Here is a 20,111-nt window from a genome sequence, read left to right as displayed (position 1 = left end):
TAATGTGACTGCTTTCACCAGTAAAGCTCCTGTTAATCGTTCCAGGTCAAAAGCAACAGCATGGTGGGCGGGCCCGACCCGTACCTGAAGGAGTTTGGGATCGTGGTGCACAATGACATGACCGAGGTGACGGGGCGGGTCCTCCCAGCGCCCATGCTCCAGTACGGGGGCCGGGTGAGTACTGACACTGGGAGGGACTGTAGCAGGGTGAGTACTGGGGCTCGGGTGCGGGTGTGTGTGTGTGTGTGTGTGTGTGTGTGTGTGTGTGTCGTGGGTAGGGCTGGGTATCGATTCAGATGTTTCGATTCGCAAGCTTTTGATTCGATTTCGACTCAATGAATATAGATTTAATAGAAATCCTATATTTATATTTAAAAAAAAGTGAATACAAGTGGTTCATTAATAAAAAGAAATTAAGAGCAGCAAACCTGTATATTAAACTCTTTTTATTTTAGGTACTTTAAAACAGAAGCCAAATCTATATTTCAAATGCATGCTATGAATAGACTGGATTTTAATGCAAGAATAAAAAAAAATTATGCTGAATATTGGACATGTCAGAAGAGTCGCCTTGATCAAACAGGATCAGGTTATTTTATGTTTAAGATAAAACACACATAAAGTCTCTCAGCATTCGCTGTAACACTGAGACTGGAAGACTATGAACAGTGGAGGAAAACTAATACTGGCTTTAGGCTGATGGATAAATATGGGGAAAAATTAATTGTGGCCTTTGAGAATCGATTTTGAATCGATCACATTTTAAAAAAAACGATTAATCGAAAATCTATATTTGTACCCAGCCCTAGTCGTGGGTGAACGGACTAACCCAAGGCATGATGATCAGACTCCACTGGTGTTTCAGCTCATGCTGTTCAGCAACTACTCAGATGATGTTGAGGAACTCAAGTCTGATGCAGTTAGAAAATAAAGTCCCCCTGTGGTGAAAATCCAGTTTTTAATGTTGTTTATATGTCTATGTGGGGTTTTTAATATGCTTTAACACAAATCATGTGTAAATTCATAAGTCGACAGCATTGCTGAGTATTTTCTCCTTAAAACTGCAGTGAACCAAAGACAGTCTCAAAAACACGCTTTGAAATCGCTGGTGTTTCTGACGTCACAAACTACCTTGTAACCAATCAGATCAACGTGTGATCGTCAACGAGCGGATCTCTGAGTGAGTGAGTGAGTGGAGGCGGGGCTCATTTGCATATTCATAGAACAGCGTATACTAAATGAGGCAAGAGTGTCGAGTTACATTCAAGATATTTTAAGGCATGACTTTTTTAAGGGAAAAAACATTTATATATGTCATTTTGGTGATCAAAGATGGGTTTTAAGGGATACAATTATTGACTACAGGGGGACTTTAAGACTAAAACTGTGCATAAGCATCTATGCATCATTTTTCATCTTAATATTGGGATTTTTTAACCTCCCAGTAGAGTCTGATATTCATTCCTGTGATTAACCCTTTTGAGTGATTACTCTCTCTCTTTGCAAACAGAACCGGTTGTTTTGCTTGGGCTGAAAAATTAGTATTTTAGGAGATCTGCAACATCATGTCTTTGCTACTACAATTTACTAATCACTGTCACTAAATTTATACGGTGCATTAAATGGGTGGGCAGGCAATATTGTCACTGCAATTAATTTAACAAGCTCAATTTAAAATTGAGTTATTATTATTATCACTAACATCTTGCTTGTGTGCATGTTATAAATGCTTTTAAATGAAATGTGTGCTTCAGTCTTCAGGGATTTTCTTGCAAGGTTATAATATAGTATAATATATGATAAATATATTTGTTTATATTTTATTTGTTTATATTATTATTTTTCATTATAAATGATTATAGTACATTTGATTATATCATATTTTTCATTATATTATTTTTGATTGTTTATTTGATTTTATATATATATATATTATGTTTTACTATATTTTGTTATATTACAGTAGTCAACATTTGAAGTGGATTTAAAACCTTTCATCAAAGTTATACATGAATTATGAACAATACCTGTTCTTGTCTTAGCACAACTTTGAACTTTTTTGATCCACTTCAAATGTTGACTACTGTACATTTGATTTATATTTTATTGCGATTTAAAAACATCTGGAATTGAAACCGTTGACCTATTAATAGTTTTTCATAAACCCTGAACACTGGAGCAATTCTTTACTGTGTTAAATTCAATAACTCCTCTATTGTAGACTAAGTTCTTCATAAATCTTTACATTATTAAAACATTCTGTTTAAGCAATAAGGAGGATGGGAGTGGGGGTTTTTTCTGCGTATGCTATTTTGTGGTAATAGTGCGTTCAAGTCTTCCTGGGAAGTTCGTACGCATTTACGACGGCTGGTGCGTTCAAGTCACTTTCGCGGAGTAAGATGGCGGAGTAGTTTCTCTTAATTACACAAAAATACAGCAAGGTTCTTAAACTCTAGTTCTAGAAAATGAAGGACAAGGAAATGTACATCAGGTGTACTTGTTTTTTTATGTTTTTAATTAATTAATGAAGCCACTGCAAACTTTATCGTCACTTTAATGCCATCATATTCTGTGCAGGCAATTAGCTTACTTTACTGTAAATAAAAAAGCCGGACAATATCACTGCTAAATACCTTTAAAGCGATGGTTGAATATGATTTCACTTTTGTGACTTTAGTTAGTGTGTAATGTTGCTGTTTGAGCAGAAACAACATCTGCAAAGTTACAATTCTCAAAGTTCAAAGGAAAAAGAGATATTTACTTTTAAAGAAAATGCTTTTTAAGGACTACAACAAACGGCTGGTAGGAACTACACGACATTCTTCCCGGGTTAGTGACATCACTAACCATAGAATTTACATAAACCCCGCCCCCTGAACACGATTTATAGATTATCATGACAGAATATGCTAATCAATGACTAGATATCTACACATAAGCTACATAAATTCATCAACTAACCGTTCAGAAATGTCCTGTTGCTTCATGTTGTCACTTCTTGAGTCTCTTTCTGACTCTGGTTTGAATATAAAAGGCTAAAAGTTTTTGAACTTCAGTGGTGTCTGTGTAAAAGGACATGAGCTGTTGAAGCTCCGCCCCCTGTGCCGGGAGCAGCAGCTCATTTGCATTTAAAGGGACACACTCGAAACCGCGTGTTTTTGCTCACCCTCAAACTTTAACATGCTATATAAATATATCTGTGGGGTATTTTGCGCTAAAACTTCACATACACACTCTGGGGACATCAAAGACTTATTTTACATTTTGTGAAAAGGGCATTATAAGTACTGTCGTATTCCACTGTGTTGTTCACTGACACTGGAATTTATTACATTGTGGTGGCCTTTAAGTGCATACAACTTGTAGATACGATCTTTACGAGATGACTTGAACGCACCATTAGTCCAGGCCTGCAGAGTTGGGTGTGTTGGGTTTGATGGGTTGGCATGTTGGGTAGAGAGCCGAGGGGTTCACTAAGAGTGTAGGGACTCTCTCCTCAGAACAAGACGGTGGCCACACCTAACCAGGGCGTCTGGGACATGAGAGGAAAGCAGTTTTACGCGGGTATCGAGATCAAGGTTTGGGCCGTGGCCTGCTTCGCCCCGCAGAAACAGTGCCGGGAGGATCTGCTCAAGTAAGATCACTCTCAACTCTTCCCTAGTTGCAGGGTTTGTGTACAAGTGCTTGAAGTACTTTGACTTTTTACAATTTAAGTCCTTAAACCCTGAAAACACACATTTAGATAAAGGTACTTATATATTGTCTTTCAATAATTCAAGCATTTTTCGTGAAAGTAGTGTTTAATTTATTTACATTAATAAAAGGATATTTATATGAGCAATATCATGCTCATATAATCAAAGTATATGATACAGCTTTCATTCAATCATATATTAATGGGAGAGAAAATCAGTTTGAAAGAGGAAAGCGATATCTTTGTCATAGTATCCTTTCAATGGTTAAAGTTATAGCAGTCAGTGCATGTGTTGCTCTTAATTTGTACCATTTTGTTTTATTTTTATTAATCTACTTATCTTTCAAATTCTAAAAAAGTAATAAAAGATATTGTTTGATAAGTGAGATCTCCCATTGTAGTCCTTTAGCCAAAAAAGTAGTGCTTAAAGTCTTAATTTCATTTTACAGTATCTGTACGAACCCTGTTACTGACTTTTTATAATGTTTTTTTTTCTCCATTGTTTACACCTGTTTTTCATCGACGATAATATAAACGAAATGAAAAAGATGATGATTTTAATCAAAAGGCACCGTTTTCCACCAACTTTGTTGGGTTAATTTAAAGTAACATAGATGCCTTAATTTAGTTCATTGAGACTTAATATTTGACTGGTTTCAGTTAACTAATAACCCGGGTCAAGATGAGCTTTTGTTAAAGTTCCCTCAAGTTGTTTCAAACCTGTATGAATCTCTTTCTTCTGCTGAACACAAAAGAAGATATTTTGAAGAATGTCGGTAACCAGACGCTTGATGGACCCCATTGTTTTTTTTGTTTTTTTTCTACTGCTGAAGAAAGACATTCATACAGGTTTGAAGCCACTTGAGGGAGAGTAAATAATTTTTAAGTGAACTATTCCTATAAAGATTCTGTGTGTTTTTAGGAGTTTCACTGACCAGCTGCGCAAGATCTCCAAAGACGCAGGGATGCCGATCCAAGGCCAGCCTTGTTTCTGCAAATACGCCCAGGGCGCAGACAGCGTGGAGCCGATGTTCAAGCATCTCAAGATGTCTTACGTGGGACTACAGCTCATTGTGGTCATTCTGCCTGGGAAAACACCCGTCTATGGTAAAGGGATTGGAAGCAAAGACATTAGGATGGGAATCTTTTTACGATACGATTCAAATCGATTCTTGAGGTCATGGTTCGATTTAAAATTGATTCTCGATTTTGAATCAAATTTCGATCCGATATGTGCATTTTGATTGAAGTTTTCTGTTTTGTGTCTTTTCTTATTTGACTGCGATAGACAGGATTTTTTGCCCTTCTAGATCTATTAAACTACTGAATCAAATGGGACCCTGGAAATTTATTTAGTTTCTCTTCACATTTTAGTCGACACAATATTATAAAAGAAATGCTCTTTAAGCTGACTGAAATCTTCTGTAATAAAGCAAGGCAGGCAATTTTGTTTAATTTTTGGTATTAAAAATAGGAACAAAAAAAGCTCATTTCAAACATTATGACACGCATAATTGAATAATATACAAATTAAATAACCTTAAGTCTTTCAGTTACAGAAGCATATGTTTATCAAACATGTATTAAGACTACTGAAATTAAACAATCAAATGTAAAAATAAAACACTGAATGAACTGTATGAATTATATATAAATTGATTCCTAAGGATAAAAAAGTGATTGTCAAAAGCAGTCTTTATGAACTTTAATGAAAGGGATGGCAACGGTTTGATGCTGCTGTCCCTTTAAGAATGAATGCACGGATATAGTTACACATCCGTTTTTCTCCCATTTGTTTTCGTTCGCATAAGATATAACAGATTCTGTTTACATTGAATACTCAATGTGCATTTTGACATTGTGTGTGTAGCTGTGAAAGAGAGCGTAATACGAGATCTGTGTCCGTCAGCGCGAGCTAGGACACAGTCCTTGTTCTTGTCCTAACCTAGTCCTTGTTCACGGGTTATTGTGATTAACGTCAATAACTTTAAGTAGTACTGTGAAGTTAAAGAAGTATAACCCTTTAGAAAATCCATTTTTGAAATTTGTGAATCGATTCAAATCGGTACAAGATAGAATCGCGATTCATATATGAATCTTTTTTTTGTACCCCTAAAATGAATCTCAGAGTATTTGACCGTGTAATGACCCTGTATTTGACCCTGAAGCTGTTGTGTGTCTCCAGCGGAGGTGAAGCGTGTCGGAGATACTCTGCTGGGAATGGCCACTCAGTGTGTGCAGGTGAAAAACGTCGTGAAAACGTCCCCTCAGACGCTGTCCAACCTCTGCCTGAAGATCAACGCCAAGCTCGGGGGCATCAACAACGTGCTGGTGCCACATCAGAGGTGGGTGTAGCTATAGGTTTGTTTATTATGCTATAAAGGCTGTTATTTTGTTTACAGTACTTCATATTGAAAAGAAAAGCTTCAGATCTTTGAGTTGCAGTTTAAACAAATCCTTTTTTTTTTATCTATTGTGATTCAGATTGAAACATCAAAAGATCATGGCTGAAACAATGCTTGCATAAAATGTCAATTTTTAGACACAAAAAAACATCACCTAGCAACAGGATTGACTATAGTAGCCTTTAAAGACCATATGCTGCCTTTGTTGTTTTCAGGCTCTACTAGAACAGGTTTTCCTGCTTGAATGTTGATTATTTTCCTCATATTCTCCATTGTTGCGGCTCCTCTCTTCCCAGTCTGTCAGTAACGCTCTGTTTACTTCCTGTCTCTATGAAGCCCCTCCTCCTGAAAAGCACACTGTGCTCTGATTGGTCAGCTGGATCAGTGTGTTCAGATTGGTCGAGCGCTTCGAGAGTGTTTGGGAAATGTCCCGCCCCTTACCATAACCGACAGTTTAACACACTACTAACTAACTCACCCAGGCCCCGCCCCTTTATTTAAATGAGGACTATTGTGACGTGTTCGTTCCCGGAAGAAACTCAATGGAGGCGTTTCAGGAGTTCAGAAACACTGATATAGAGAAGAACTGGAGCTTTTTCATGCTCCAACACTGAAGAGAGATCAACATTAAGCACAATAGTTGCTCTAAGTAAGGAAAGCTTGCCGTGTGTTTGTTCCCCAGGCCCTCGGTGTTCCAGCAGCCGGTGATCTTCCTCGGGGCCGACGTCACGCACCCGCCGGCGGGCGACGGCAAGAAGCCCTCCATCGCCGCAGTGGTGGGCAGCATGGACGGGCACCCGAGCCGCTACTGTGCCACGGTGCGGGTGCAGACCTCACGCCAGGATCTGTCCCAGGAGCAGCTCTTCAGCCAGGAGGTCATCCAGGACCTCACCAACATGGTGCGAGAGCTCCTCATTCAGTTCTACAAGTCCACCCGGTTCAAGCCCACGCGCATCATCTACTACCGCGGAGGCGTCTCTGAGGGCCAGATGAAGCAGGTGAGATACAAGAGGCTGATTAAAGCCACTGTTCACCCATAAACCCTGTCATTTAGTGTTCATTGTATTTTTAATGAAATCTGAGAGATTTCTGTCCATTTGTTGAAAGTCTGTTCACCCAAAACGGTGGAAGCTTGTTTCTGCTACTGAATAAAAAATAAAAAGATAATTGTGACTTTTTTTTTTCTCACAATTGCGAGATATAAACATGCAATTCTGAGAACAAAAGTCAGAACTGCAAGTTTATTTCTTGCAATTGAGAGTTTAGATCTCACAATTTGACTTTATAACACCCAATTGTGACTTTATATATCTTTTATCTCAGAATTGCGTGATATAAAGTCGCAAAAGCGTGTTATAAAGTCAAATTGTGAGATCTAAACTCTCAATTGCAAGAAATAAACTTGCAGTTCTGACTTTTGTTCTCAGAATTGCATGTTAATATCTCGCAATTCTGACTTAACACGCAATTCTGATTTTTCTATCTGGCAATTGTGAGAAAATGTCAGAATAGTGAGATGTAAACTCGCAATTGTGAGATAAAAAGTTGCAATTATCTTTTTAAAAAATATTATTCAGTGGCGGAAACAAGCTTCCACACTAAACCCAGTTCAAAATGTTCATTCATAGAGAGATTGTAAAATGAATCCATATGAGCAGAGTGGTTTAATCGAAGTCTTCTGAAGAGATACGATCACTTTATTATATGATGAACACATTTAATTTGAGGCTTTTATTCACATTGATCAATAAATATAAAGCGATGCTCAACCATACTTTGTGAAGAACGAACCTTCTGTTTACCATATTTGAATGCTATAAAAATCGCTCCCGTTTCATTAAAATGAATTAATTTGGGTTCTGAAGATGAACGAAAGTCTTATGGATTTTTTTTAATGACATGAGGGTGAGAAAATGACAATTTTCTTATTGGGTGATCTATCCCTTTAATTCAAACTCCAGCTGCAGTGAGGATATTTGAAAGCTGGTTTTATTGGAATGTAATTCATCCGTCTTAAAATCATTATTTCCTGTTTTGTTTTTTCTTCTTCGGTTGATCTTGTTAATGGTCTTGTGCAGGTCGCCTGGCCAGAGCTGATCGCCATCAGGAAAGCGTGCATCAGTCTAGAAGAGGACTACAGACCCGGAATCACCTACATCGTAGTGCAGAAACGCCACCACACTCGCCTCTTTTGCTCTGATAAAGCCGAGAGAGTGAGTTTCCAGATCTCATTCACTTCATCTACTCTGTGTTTGTGATTAGCACCGTTAAAGGAGTCCTTCACTTCAGAGTTAACATCTCCTGATAATTTACTCTCCTCCACGTCATCCAAGATGTTCATGTCTTTCTCTCTTCAGTCGTAAAGAAATGTAGGAAAACACTCCAGGATTTCCTCCATATAGTGACTTCAATGGAGTCCAACGGGTCGAAGGTTTAAATGCGAGTTTCAGTGCAGCTTCAAAGTCTCGACACGATCCAGCCGAGGAATAAGAGTCTGATCTAGACAAACCAGTGCACATTTATAACAAAATAATCATTTATATACTTTAACCACTAATGCTGGTCTTGCACGAGCTGTGATGCGACACACTACGTAATCAGGTTGAAAGGTCAAGCGTGATGTAGGCGTAAGAACAGATCCAGTGTTTACAAAGACCAAGTCAAACGCCATTTACAAAACATACAAATGAATGAAAGGTAAAACAACGATGTCGGATGATTTTGAAGTTGGAGGAGAAAATTAGTTTTTCACCCTATCCTACATTTCTGCCCCGCGTGACCTTTCAACCTGATTACATAATGTGTGTCGCATCACAGCTCGTGCAAGACTAGCATTAGTGGTTTAAAGTATATAAATGTTTATTTTGTTATAAATGTGCGCTGGTTTGTCTAGATCAGACTCTTATTCCTCGGCTGGATCGAGTCGAGACTTTGAAGCTGCACTGAAACTCACATTTGAACCTTCGACCTGTCGGACTCCATTGAAGTCACTATATGGAGGAAATCCTGGAGTGTTTTCCTCAAAAACCTTCATTTTTTTTCCACTGAAGAGAGAAAGACATGAACATCTTGGATGATGTGCGGGAGAGTAAATTATCAGAAAATTTTAATTCTGAAGTGAACTCATTCTTTAAAGGTTGTATCAGCGAATGTGGGTGAAGTCACTTCTGTTTGTGTTTGAATCGAGATCCCAAACAAACCAAGTTAGCTCGCCCCTCCCTCAACGAATTCCAATTCGTCAGAATCAACTCGCTCCCTAGCATGCCAATCTCACACACTAAATCCCTACAATCTGATATTCGCTAGAGCTATCCGAGTTTAGTCGAGCTTCACTCATATTTTTTAAAGAATTATATTTTCACACACAGTTCACATACAAAAAAGTCAGCACTAGAAGCTAATCACTTGTCCAGAAGAAACAGTGCAACCTCGGCATCCGATTTAAAATTTTTCAAATCTTTGAATTCTCTCCACCGTTCAAAAGCCTTCCTGATTATTATTCGTTTCTTTGACGAAAAACGAGGGTATTCCCTCGCCCTAATCCGCCTCCTCTTCTTGGGGATTGCCTCTTCCATGTTAAATGTATCTGGTCCGTTGATAGCATAGGGTTGATAGACGCTGCCTTATTCTTCAGCTCCGACTTCGCGTGCAGGCGCCGTGAACGAGCGCAAAAACAAACAACACCCGCCCCTGTCGGTGATTGGTTGGAAGTTGGAACACTGTTTATTTTGATTTTGAGTGGTGGTTGTACACATTTGTTTTTGTGTGCAGATCTCAGAGCCTAGGCTGCCTACAGTACGCGTTTTTTTGACAGCCTGCTTATGGGGCGGGCAGCTAGCGGATCGTTAGGAAAGATTAGATGAATGTGATAATTTTTGTTTGGGCCTGAAATCGCTGATACAACCTTTAAGTGTGCATTACCATTCAAAAGCAATTCAGAGCAACGCAGCCAACTATATAAACCAAGGACTGATCAAATTTACTGCATTCACTTCCAAATCTTGCATACAAGTTTCTTTGCATTGACTCAGGTGGGGAAGAGTGGGAATGTCCCAGCAGGCACTACAGTGGACAGCACCATCACACACCCCTCAGAGTTCGACTTCTACCTGTGCAGTCATGCTGGGATCCAGGTGAGTCGGCGCTGATTTGTTGAATTATCCAGTGGTTGTACAAGGTGTTTGAAGTACTTGAATTTGACTTTTTGAAATTTAAGGCCTGGAAAACCCTTAAAAACAGCAATATTCCTGAATAGGTACTTGAAAAGTGTTTTAATTATTGGAAGACATTTGTATGTATGAAATAAGTGTTCAATTGTTTTTTTTAATAAACATGAAATATTTTAATGTTTCAGCCCGTCTGATACATGTGCTACATATGATACACATGCTTGGAATAATGAGAATAAATTCTTATGTAATAATATAATGATATCCTATTTATTGTTTGATTTAATAAACCTCCGGTTTAGTTTAAAAATGGGAAGATGGCACTATAGATTAAATGTTTTTCTGTTGCATTTTATCTCAAAATAACACATTCCTGCAAATTTCCCCAATTTTAAAATGACTTAACACAGCCTCTTATTTACTTGTACCATTTTGTTTTTATTAGTAGCCTATATTATTTATTTTTTTATCTATAATCTTTTTTTATAAATTGAAAGATAATGAATATATTGTTTAATTTATACTATTTATACATTAATACTAACACATTCTCTTCTATATCTATTAAAAAAAAGAAAAGTACATGTACTGCGTTAGATTAAACTGGGAAGGGTCATAGCACTTGCATATTGTTGCCCTGTTGTTATTTGAACCGCTTCTATTGTTCTCATTTGTAAGTCGCTTTGGATAAAAGCGTCTGCTAAATGAATTAATGTTTGATAAGTGAGATATTTACTTTTTTGGTTTTCAAGGACTAGTCAGTGCTTAAAGTCCTGTAATTGTATTTTACAGTATCTGTACGAACCCTGATTATCCAGTTGTCCATTCATGGCATTTCATGCATTTGCGTTTCCTCTTCCTCTCATAGGGCACGAGCCGCCCGTCTCACTATCACGTCTTGTGGGATGACAACTGTTTCACCGCCGACGAGCTGCAACTGTTGACGTACCAGCTCTGCCACACATATGTGCGCTGCACACGCTCCGTGTCCATCCCCGCTCCTGCTTACTACGCCCGGCTCGTGGCCTTCAGGGCCCGCTACCACCTCGTGGACAAAGACCATGACAGGTACATCACCACGAAAGTAGGAAGTGCTTGTGAAGTTAAAGGAAAAATGAAAGTTACCCCATGATTTACTCCCTCTCAAACCATCCTAGGTGTATATGACATTCTTCTTCCAGACGAATACAATCAGAGTTGTATCAATAAACACCTCAAGCATTCTGAGCTTTATAACGCCAGTGGATTGCAACCATCAGTATGAGGCTCAAAAAAGTGCATCCATCCATCATAATAGTGCATCCATCCATCATAATAGTGCATCCATCCATCATAAAGTGCATCCATCCATCATAAAGTGCATCCATCCATCATAACAGTGCATCAGTCCATCATAATAGTGCATCCATCCATCATAAAAGTGCATCCATCCATCATAAGTGCATCCATCCATCATAATAGTGCATCCGTCCATCATAATAGTGCATCCATCCATCATAAGTGCATCCATCCATCATAAGTGCATCCATCCATCATAATAGTGCATCCATCCATCATAAAAGTACATCCATCATAAGTGCATCCATCCATCATAAGTGCATCCATCCATCATAAGTGCATCCATCCATCATAAGTGCATCCATCCATCATAAGTGCATCCATCCATCATAAGTGCATCCATCCATCATAAGTGCATCCATCCATCATAATAGTGCATCTATCCATCATAAAAGTACATCCATCATAATAGTGCATCCATCCATCATAATAGTGCATCCATCCATCATAAGTGCATCCATCCATCATAAGTGCATCCATCCATCATAAGTGCATCCATCCATCATAATAGTGCATCCATCCACCATAATAGTGCATCCATCCATCATAAAAGTGCATCCATCCATCATAAAAGTGCATCCATCCATCATAAAAGTGCATCCATCCATCATAATAGTGCATCCATCCATCATAATAGTGCATCCATCCACCATAATAGTGCATCCATCCACCATAATAGTGCATCCATCCACCATAATAGTGCATCCATCCACCATAAAAGTGCATCCATCCATCATAAAAGTGCATCCATCCATCATAAAAGTGCATCCATCCATCATAAAAGTGCATCCATCCATCATAAAAGTGCATCCATCATAAAAGTGCATCCATCATAATAGTGCATCCATCCATCATAATACTGCATCCATCCATCATAATAGTGCATCTATCCATCATAAGTGCATCTATCCATCATAAAAGTACATCCATCATAAAAGTGCATCTATCCATCATAATACTGCATCTATCCATCATAAAAGTACATCCATCATAATAGTGCATCCATCCATCATAATAGTGCATCCATCCATCATAAGTGCATCCATCCATCATAAGTGCATCCATCCATCATAATACTGCATCTATCCATCATAAAAGTACATCCATCATAATAGTGCATCCATCCACAATAATAGTGCATCCATCCATCATAAAAGTGCATCCATCCATCATAAAAGTGCATCCATCCATCATAAAAGTGCATCCATCCATCATAATAGTGCATCCTTCCATCATAATAGTGCATCCATCCATCATAATAGTGCATCCATCCACCATAATAGTGCATCCATCCACCATAATAGTGCATCCATCCACCATAATAGTGCATCCATCCACCATAAAAGTACATCCATCATAAAAGTGCATCCATCCATCATAAAAGTGCATCCATCCATCATAAAAGTGCATCCATCCATCATAAAAGTACATCCATCATAATAGTGCATCCATCCATCATAATACTGCATCCATCCATCATAAGTGCATCTATCCATCATAAAAGTACATCCATCATAAAAGTGCATCTATCCATCATAATACTGCATCCATCCATCATAAAAGTGCATCCATCATAATAGTGCATCCATCCACCATAATAGTGCATCCATCATAATAGTGCATCCATCATAATAGTGCATCCATCCACCATAATAGTGCATCCATCCATCATAAAAGTACATCCATCATAAAAGTGCATCCATCATAATAGTGCATCCATCCATCATAATAGTGCATCCATCCATCATAATAGTGCATCCATCATAATAGTGCATCCATCCACCATAATAGTGCATCCATCCATCATAAAAGTACATCCATCATAAAAGTGCATCCATCATAAGTGCATCCATCCATCATAAGTGCATCTATCCATCATAAGTGCATCCATCCATCATAAAAGTGCATCTATCCATCATAATACTGCATCCATCCATCATAATAGTGCATCTATCCATCATAATAGTACATCTATCCATCATAAAAGTGCATCCATCCATCATAAGTGCATCCATCCATCAAAAGTGCATCCATCCATCAAAAGTGCATCCATCCATCATAAAAGTGCATCCATCCATCATAAAGTGCATCTATCCATCATAAAGTGCATCTATCCATCATAAAGTGCTCCACAGGCTATGGGGGTTAATAAGCGAAGCCATGAGTTTGTGTAAGAAAAAAAGTCATATTTAAAACTTATAAAGTAAACTATACACTTAAGTCAAATCCATATGTTCGTTTGGCTGTAAGTTGGTTATAAAGTATAAAGTGCAACTTATGAGAGTAATGTGATGTACTGCTGATATTTACGCTACGCCATGACGCACTAAAGCTACTTCCGACGTCATGAGTTGTGGAAGGTGCGCTTTAGACGCAAGTAGAGTTTGCGTTTGGCCGGAAGCTAGTTATTTTTCTTTGTGTAAGAAAAATATTAATATTTAACACGTTAAAAAAAGCATCGCTTCAGAACGCCTTTATTAACCCCCGGAGCCTGTGAGGCACTTTATGATGGATAGATGCACTTTTATGAGCTTTATGATACCGATGGTTGCAATTCACTGAGTTATATTAATCAACACCCTGACGCTTCCGAGCTTGATAATGGCATTGTATTCGTCTGAATGACACCTAGGATGGCTTGAGTGTTAGTAAATCATGGGGTAATTTTCATTGTAAAGTGAACTACTACTTTAAAGAGGACCTACGAAGTCTTGATTTAGTTTTTGGGCTCTACTAGAATAGGTTTTCATGCACGAATGTTCAAAAAAAGCAATATTTTTTTCCATATTTGACATAGTTGCAGCACCTCTCCTCCCAGTCTGTCAGTAACGCTCTGGTGAGTTAACGCACTGCTTAACCACCCAGTACGATGCATCGTTGTAGAAACTAACTAGCTAGACTGTTTCCCCCTGTCATTTGAACCTCGTTAGTTAAAAAGTGTAGAACTGTCATTAATGACATCACGTGCAGGTGTTTATTAATATTTGAATGGGATGAAAGAAATAGAATGTGCTGAATGTTAGCTTGCTTATTGTGTAAGAAAACTGCTTCTAACCACAGCTTGCAAGTTTGCGACGCTGTTTGCAAATGTTTGGTTTCTGGAAACGCCAAATCACTCGCCTATGTTGGTAACGACGGAACTTGTGACCATAATTAGTTGATGCTTTTCTGAAACGCCCCCCTGTTTAGTTCCTGTCTCTATGAAGCCCCTCCTTCTGAAAAGCACACTGTGCTCTGATTGGTCGGCTGGATCAGTGTGTTGTGACTGGTCGAGCGCTTCGAGTGTGTTTGGGAAATGTCCCGCCCCTTACCATAACCGCCAGTTTAACACACTACTAACTAACTCAACCAGGCCCCGCCCCTTTATTATATTTAGAAAGGATTAGAAAGGGAATGGGGATTGAAGGAGCTTAAAAAGGATGTAATGATGAAGAAATACCATAATACCGTAATGATGTAGAAATACCGTAATGATGTAGAAATACCGTAATGATGTAGAAATACCGTAATGATGAAAAAATACCGTAATGATGTAGAAAAACCGTAATGATGTAGAAATACCGTAATGATGTAGAAATAGCGTAATGATGAAAAAATACCGTAATGATGTAGAAAAACCGTAATGATGTAGAAAAACCGTAATGATTAAAAAATACCGTAATGATGTAGAAATACCGTAATGACGTAGAAATACCGTAATGACGAAAAAATACCGTAATGACGTAGAAATACCGTAATGATGAAAAAATACCGTAATGATGTAGAAAAACCGTAATGATGTAGAAAAACCGTAATGATTAAGAAATACCATCATGATGTAGAAATACCGTGATGTAGAAATACCGTGATGTAGAAATACCGTGATGTAGAAATACCGTAATGTAGAAATACCGTAATGTAGAAATACCGTAATGTAGAAATACCGTGATGTAGAAATACCGTGATGTAGAAATACCGTAATGTAGAAATACCGTGATGAAGAAATACCGTAATGATAAAGAAAATCGTAATACCATAATAATGAATACCATGATGTAGAAATGCTGTAATGATGTAGAAATACCGTAATGTAGAAATGCAGTAATGTAGAAATGCCGTAATGATGAAGGTATATCATAATGACAAGCTGTTGTTCCTGTTGAATAAAGTGTGGAATAAACGAGTGTCTCGTCCTCCTATAATCCTGCTTTCTCTGCCTGTGTGAAGTGGAGCAGGACGACGCCACCAGCGCTCGCTTCAGACTCTCTCACACACACACACACACACACACACACAACTGTTTTGGCCATTTTTACTGTGTGATCAATATAAGCAGCGGCACAACGGCTCATACGCTCATCGTCTCCTAATTATGAACAGAAATGCATAAATATTTGGTCTGCTGTTTAGAACAAATAAAGTACGAATGTAGGAGAATGGTTATTATGTGCAGACAGCAGGAAACTGTATATTTGTGCAGTGCGCATGTTAAACAATATATCCCGATCTGAAGCTTGTGCATATAAACACACATTAACCCGATCACGTTTCGCGTTCATGTAAATTTTACGTTCAGATTCATCAATCAGAATGAATTCAGTCCGATTGAAACAAAAGTTGTGCATGTAAACAGCCACTGATGTAGAGAATAAAAGTCAGAAACTTTCGATTTTAAGTATTCGTCAGTCGGTGGCTCTGAATTGTCAAAATACTTCTCTAAATACTTGCTATGGATGCGAAACTGAAAATCAAACCCGATCTGAGTTTGTTTGTTATTTTATGACGGGACAAAAGTTTCGGAGGAAAGCGTGATTCACACAATGTGAGGTCGTTTTTATTGTTTTAACGTGCGAAAATTCAGTGTGCAATGACCTTCACTCCCGCTGAAGCGACTTTGGAAACCCTTTTCATGCTGAAACTGCAACATTACACACTAAAGAAAAATGAAGATGGGGAAATCATCATAGATCCTCTTTAATGCTTGCTCTCTCTCTCTGTCTGCAGTGCTGAAGGCAGTCACGTGTCCGGACAGAGCAACGGCCGAGACCCTCAGGCCCTGGCCAAGGCGGTCCAGATCCACTATGACACCCAGCACACCATGTACTTCGCCTGACGCCGGCCAGCAGGAGGCGCTCTTCTACTTCTACACTCCCTCCTCTCTCTCTCTCTCTCTCCTTCTATCCGTCTCTCTATTGCGGCGTCGTCTGCAGCCAAGCTGTTCTGAAACTCATCCGTCAATCCAGGCGAAATATAGAAATATACAGGCCTCGGAAGAACCAACCTCTACCAGCAGTCCTGCACTGAGAGGCTTCTGGCCTCCAATGCACAGAGAAAAAAAATCAATTTGAGCCATTTTTAACTTTTCCTTTCTTGTTTTTGATTTTGAATGTTTTTCATTTGTAATATACACTGAGTGTGAGCAAACCTGCGCCATTGGTCAGGGCAGCTCTGGCTCTCTTAGCTAAGCTGGACTCTGTCTACTTTTACCTCAAGCCACCATTGGCTGAATCTTGTCACATGTCTATTAGGGCGGGGCTTGCATGTTTGCGGGGGGGGGGGGTACATGTTTTGTCTCCTTTTTATGGTTGTTTTTGGACTCTCCTCTCAGTCTTTTACAAACGAGGTGACCTGGGTATACATACCCATTACCCGCTACAGTTTTGTGTGTGTGTGTGTGTGTGTGTGAGTGAGTGAGAGTTCATGTCTCATGGCAGGCCACTGAATTGTAAAGGGAAATCTAGGAGCGAACTGCTGTAAATGCCTCGTTTTTTTTATATTAACACACACAAAGATATATAAAAAAATATATAAATATTTACAACTCTATAAGCATATTCCACTTGATCTAACGGGCTTTCATAAGCTGATGGTTTTGTGTAGCAGTAGCATTACCCGTGGGCAAAGCGGCTCGGTTCTGGTGCCATTGTGCCCGTGGCGAGACCGGAACGCATCTTGTTCGGATGGTTGTTGTTTTACAGGGTTGAACGGTATGGCCATTGCACAGTTACTGACTAGGCTTGCAACATACAGCACTCTCCCTTCTTTTATGCATTTATACATAAGATTCAAATCAGATTTGTAAGAGTTTAATATAAATGTTTTTTGTGGTAAACTTTAACAGTTTGTTAGAGTAGATAACCGTCGTTCTTGTCGTTTTAATGTCGATATTAATCAGTTGTCTGAAAATCGGTCGCTTAAATAATTAGGAGGCATTGTGTTTTTTTTATAAAGCTTAATTTCTTGTGGCAATGGTAATGAGGGCCCAAATTGCTTTGGTTTGTCCTTTTTCATGTTCGAAATTATCAGTTTGAGTTTTAACTCCAAGAAAGTGACAAATCTGAACTTTTTAGAGAGGAGTTAGCAATGTTCAGCAGTTATATGAATTTTACACTTTAAGTGTGTTTATTACTTCTGTGTGTGTGTGTGTATATGAACGTGAATCGATGATATGAATCTGAATGAACTTTCTCTTGCGTATTAAAGATAGGACACCGTGCATGAAGACACAGGAGCCTTTGGTTTGAGGGTTTCCAACGCACACGCCTCGTCAGGGAGGACGCTCTCCAAAAAACCTTTTGTAATAAACCATCCGTAAAGCAGCAGGTTTGCTATGAATGAGTTTGAGCACCAGCCTGTCGTGGGCGTGAACGCTGGCCCCGCGGAAGAAGAAGAAACGGGAAAGGGCATCACATGCAATAAATTGGATTTAGGCGTTGAATAGGTTACTCAAAGTCATGGCTTCCAGAGAATACCGCGTTTGAGTAGTGTATGTCTGTGTCCTTTTTAGGCGGTTTGCTAAATTGTTACATGACAGTTTCTATCATGATATCATTGCAAAGCAATATAACCCAAAATCCAGAACAATTTAAGAAGCTGTAATCGTCGATGTGGCTGTCGGTTGGAATCTTATTGCCGTTTGTTTATGTACTTATTTTGCTTGTATCAATCAGTGGGAATGTGCATATGGTGGACTAGCTCTTTTAGGCTATGTGGAAAAATGTTCAAATTTAAACTGTGCTCGCCTGCATGCCAGAGTATTGTTATGAAATATTTATTATGGCGCGGAAATTTCTTCATTTTTTTTTATTTTTAATTTTTATGCGCAAATCAAATACAGTGAGACTGTTTGGAGTAGCGGTGTTGTCCGGGATTTTTAAAGTTTTCTCTGTAAATGTCAGTAACTCTGAGGGACAGATGTGGGGGCTGAAGGGGCGAGGGTTTCGGTCTTTGGGAACTCGAACCCAAACGAGGTACTTTCTTCAATCACCGGGTCACTAAGACGGACCTCCTCGCCCTTTCCTTCCGGTTCCCTGTTTGTTCTGTGGCGCCGCCCTGGTGGCTCCTCCACACTTCTCTCTGCGAAAGAATTACCTCTTTTAAACCTCTTGTTTTGTTTTTAAGCCATTCTCTGCCCCGATTTAAAGAGCATGATTTTTTCTAAATTCCTATTTGATATATATGGCTTTGTTATTTGAAAAACGTGTATTGTAATTTAATTTTTTGGTTTCTATTACTGGTGTGTAGCTTTTTTTGTGCGGTTCTATTCTCGTGTTCTGAGCTGTGATTTGTCCGATAGCAATAGCGGGCACTTTTTCTTTGTCCTGCTGGGAACGCCTGTAGCTTCTCCCATTCGAGTGCCCGTCAGTTGCTGTATTGCTTTGTGACATTTAAAAAAAAATCTCCCCTCCTTTTTTTTTTAGCCTGCAGGGAATATTTGTGTTATTGTGCAAAGTAATAAATTGGTATTTTATGCCTATAACACACACCTATGTGTCCTGTCATTATTGAAGTGAGCCTACTTATTTTTTTCTGTGTCAGTATATAGTAGTTAATTTATCTTACAAAAATCAACATTTAAAAACAAAAGTTAAGGGACTTTTTCCAAAAATAAATTGATTTCCAAGCCACTAGATGGCATTGCCTGCTAATATCTAGATAGTGCTTCATCACAATATTAAGTACAAATGATTTTCTAATGCAATAAACCAACATTTTAAATTCAGCAACACTTTATTCTGCAGTGTCCTTGTTACATATGTTACATGTACAGTAGAAATAACAGTAAACTTGTTACATTTGTTAAATGTACTTTGGTAATAACAAACTTGTTACTTTAACAAGTTAACACAAAAATACTTTAAATCAGAACGTCCAAGCTGCTCTTTACCATACAGTGAAAATAAATGGTGCCAAAAGCTGAAAAGCAAGATTTTCAGAATATAAGGTTACGCTTTATTTTAAGGTGTCCTTTATAGTGTAATTATACATTTGAGTAATAGTACTTAACGTGTACTCACTATAGGATTAAACTTAGGATTTACTGTTATTACTAAAGTACATGCTACGTGTAACAAGTTTACTGTTATTACTATACTATACTATTACTATAAAGTACATGTACTTTATAACAGTAAACTTGTTACATGTACTTTAGAAATAACAGTAAACTCGTTACATGTGTTACATGTACTTTAGTAATAACAGTAAATTCGTTACATATGTTACATGTACTTTTGTAATAACAGT

The 20,111-nt window shown here is 38.4% G+C and overlaps 1 protein-coding gene across 3 annotated transcripts in view; it reads left to right on the top strand.

The window, feature by feature from the left end:
- ago4 (argonaute RISC component 4) overlaps positions 1-19,350 on the top strand; it is a 30,012-nt gene extending 10,662 nt beyond the window's left edge. The window contains exons 9-17 of one of the 3 annotated variants that reach the window (XM_077232549.1): positions 46-207; positions 3,501-3,634; positions 4,617-4,801; positions 5,880-6,039; positions 6,782-7,097; positions 8,178-8,312; positions 10,131-10,232; positions 11,137-11,336; positions 16,590-19,350. In XM_077232549.1, the coding sequence (XP_077088664.1) occupies positions 46-207; positions 3,501-3,634; positions 4,617-4,801; positions 5,880-6,039; positions 6,782-7,097; positions 8,178-8,312; positions 10,131-10,232; positions 11,137-11,336; positions 16,590-16,698 (1,503 nt within the window). In that variant the 3' untranslated portion in view covers positions 16,699-19,350. Of the gene's footprint in view, positions 1-45; positions 208-3,485; positions 3,635-4,616; positions 4,802-5,879; positions 6,040-6,781; positions 7,098-8,177; positions 8,313-10,130; positions 10,233-11,136; positions 11,337-16,589 lie in introns of all 3 variants that reach the window. The other 2 variants (XM_077232548.1, XM_077232547.1) reach the window with 2 other exon arrangements.
- The last annotated feature ends 761 nt before the right edge of the window (positions 19,351-20,111 follow it).

The sequence above is a fragment of the Siphateles boraxobius genome, unplaced genomic scaffold (genome assembly GCF_051911475.1).
Source record: "Siphateles boraxobius isolate OS27281-9 unplaced genomic scaffold, OSU_SipBor_1 173, whole genome shotgun sequence".
NCBI lineage: Eukaryota > Metazoa > Chordata > Actinopteri > Cypriniformes > Leuciscidae > Siphateles > Siphateles boraxobius.
This window is presented reverse-complemented; position numbering and strand designations above follow the sequence as displayed.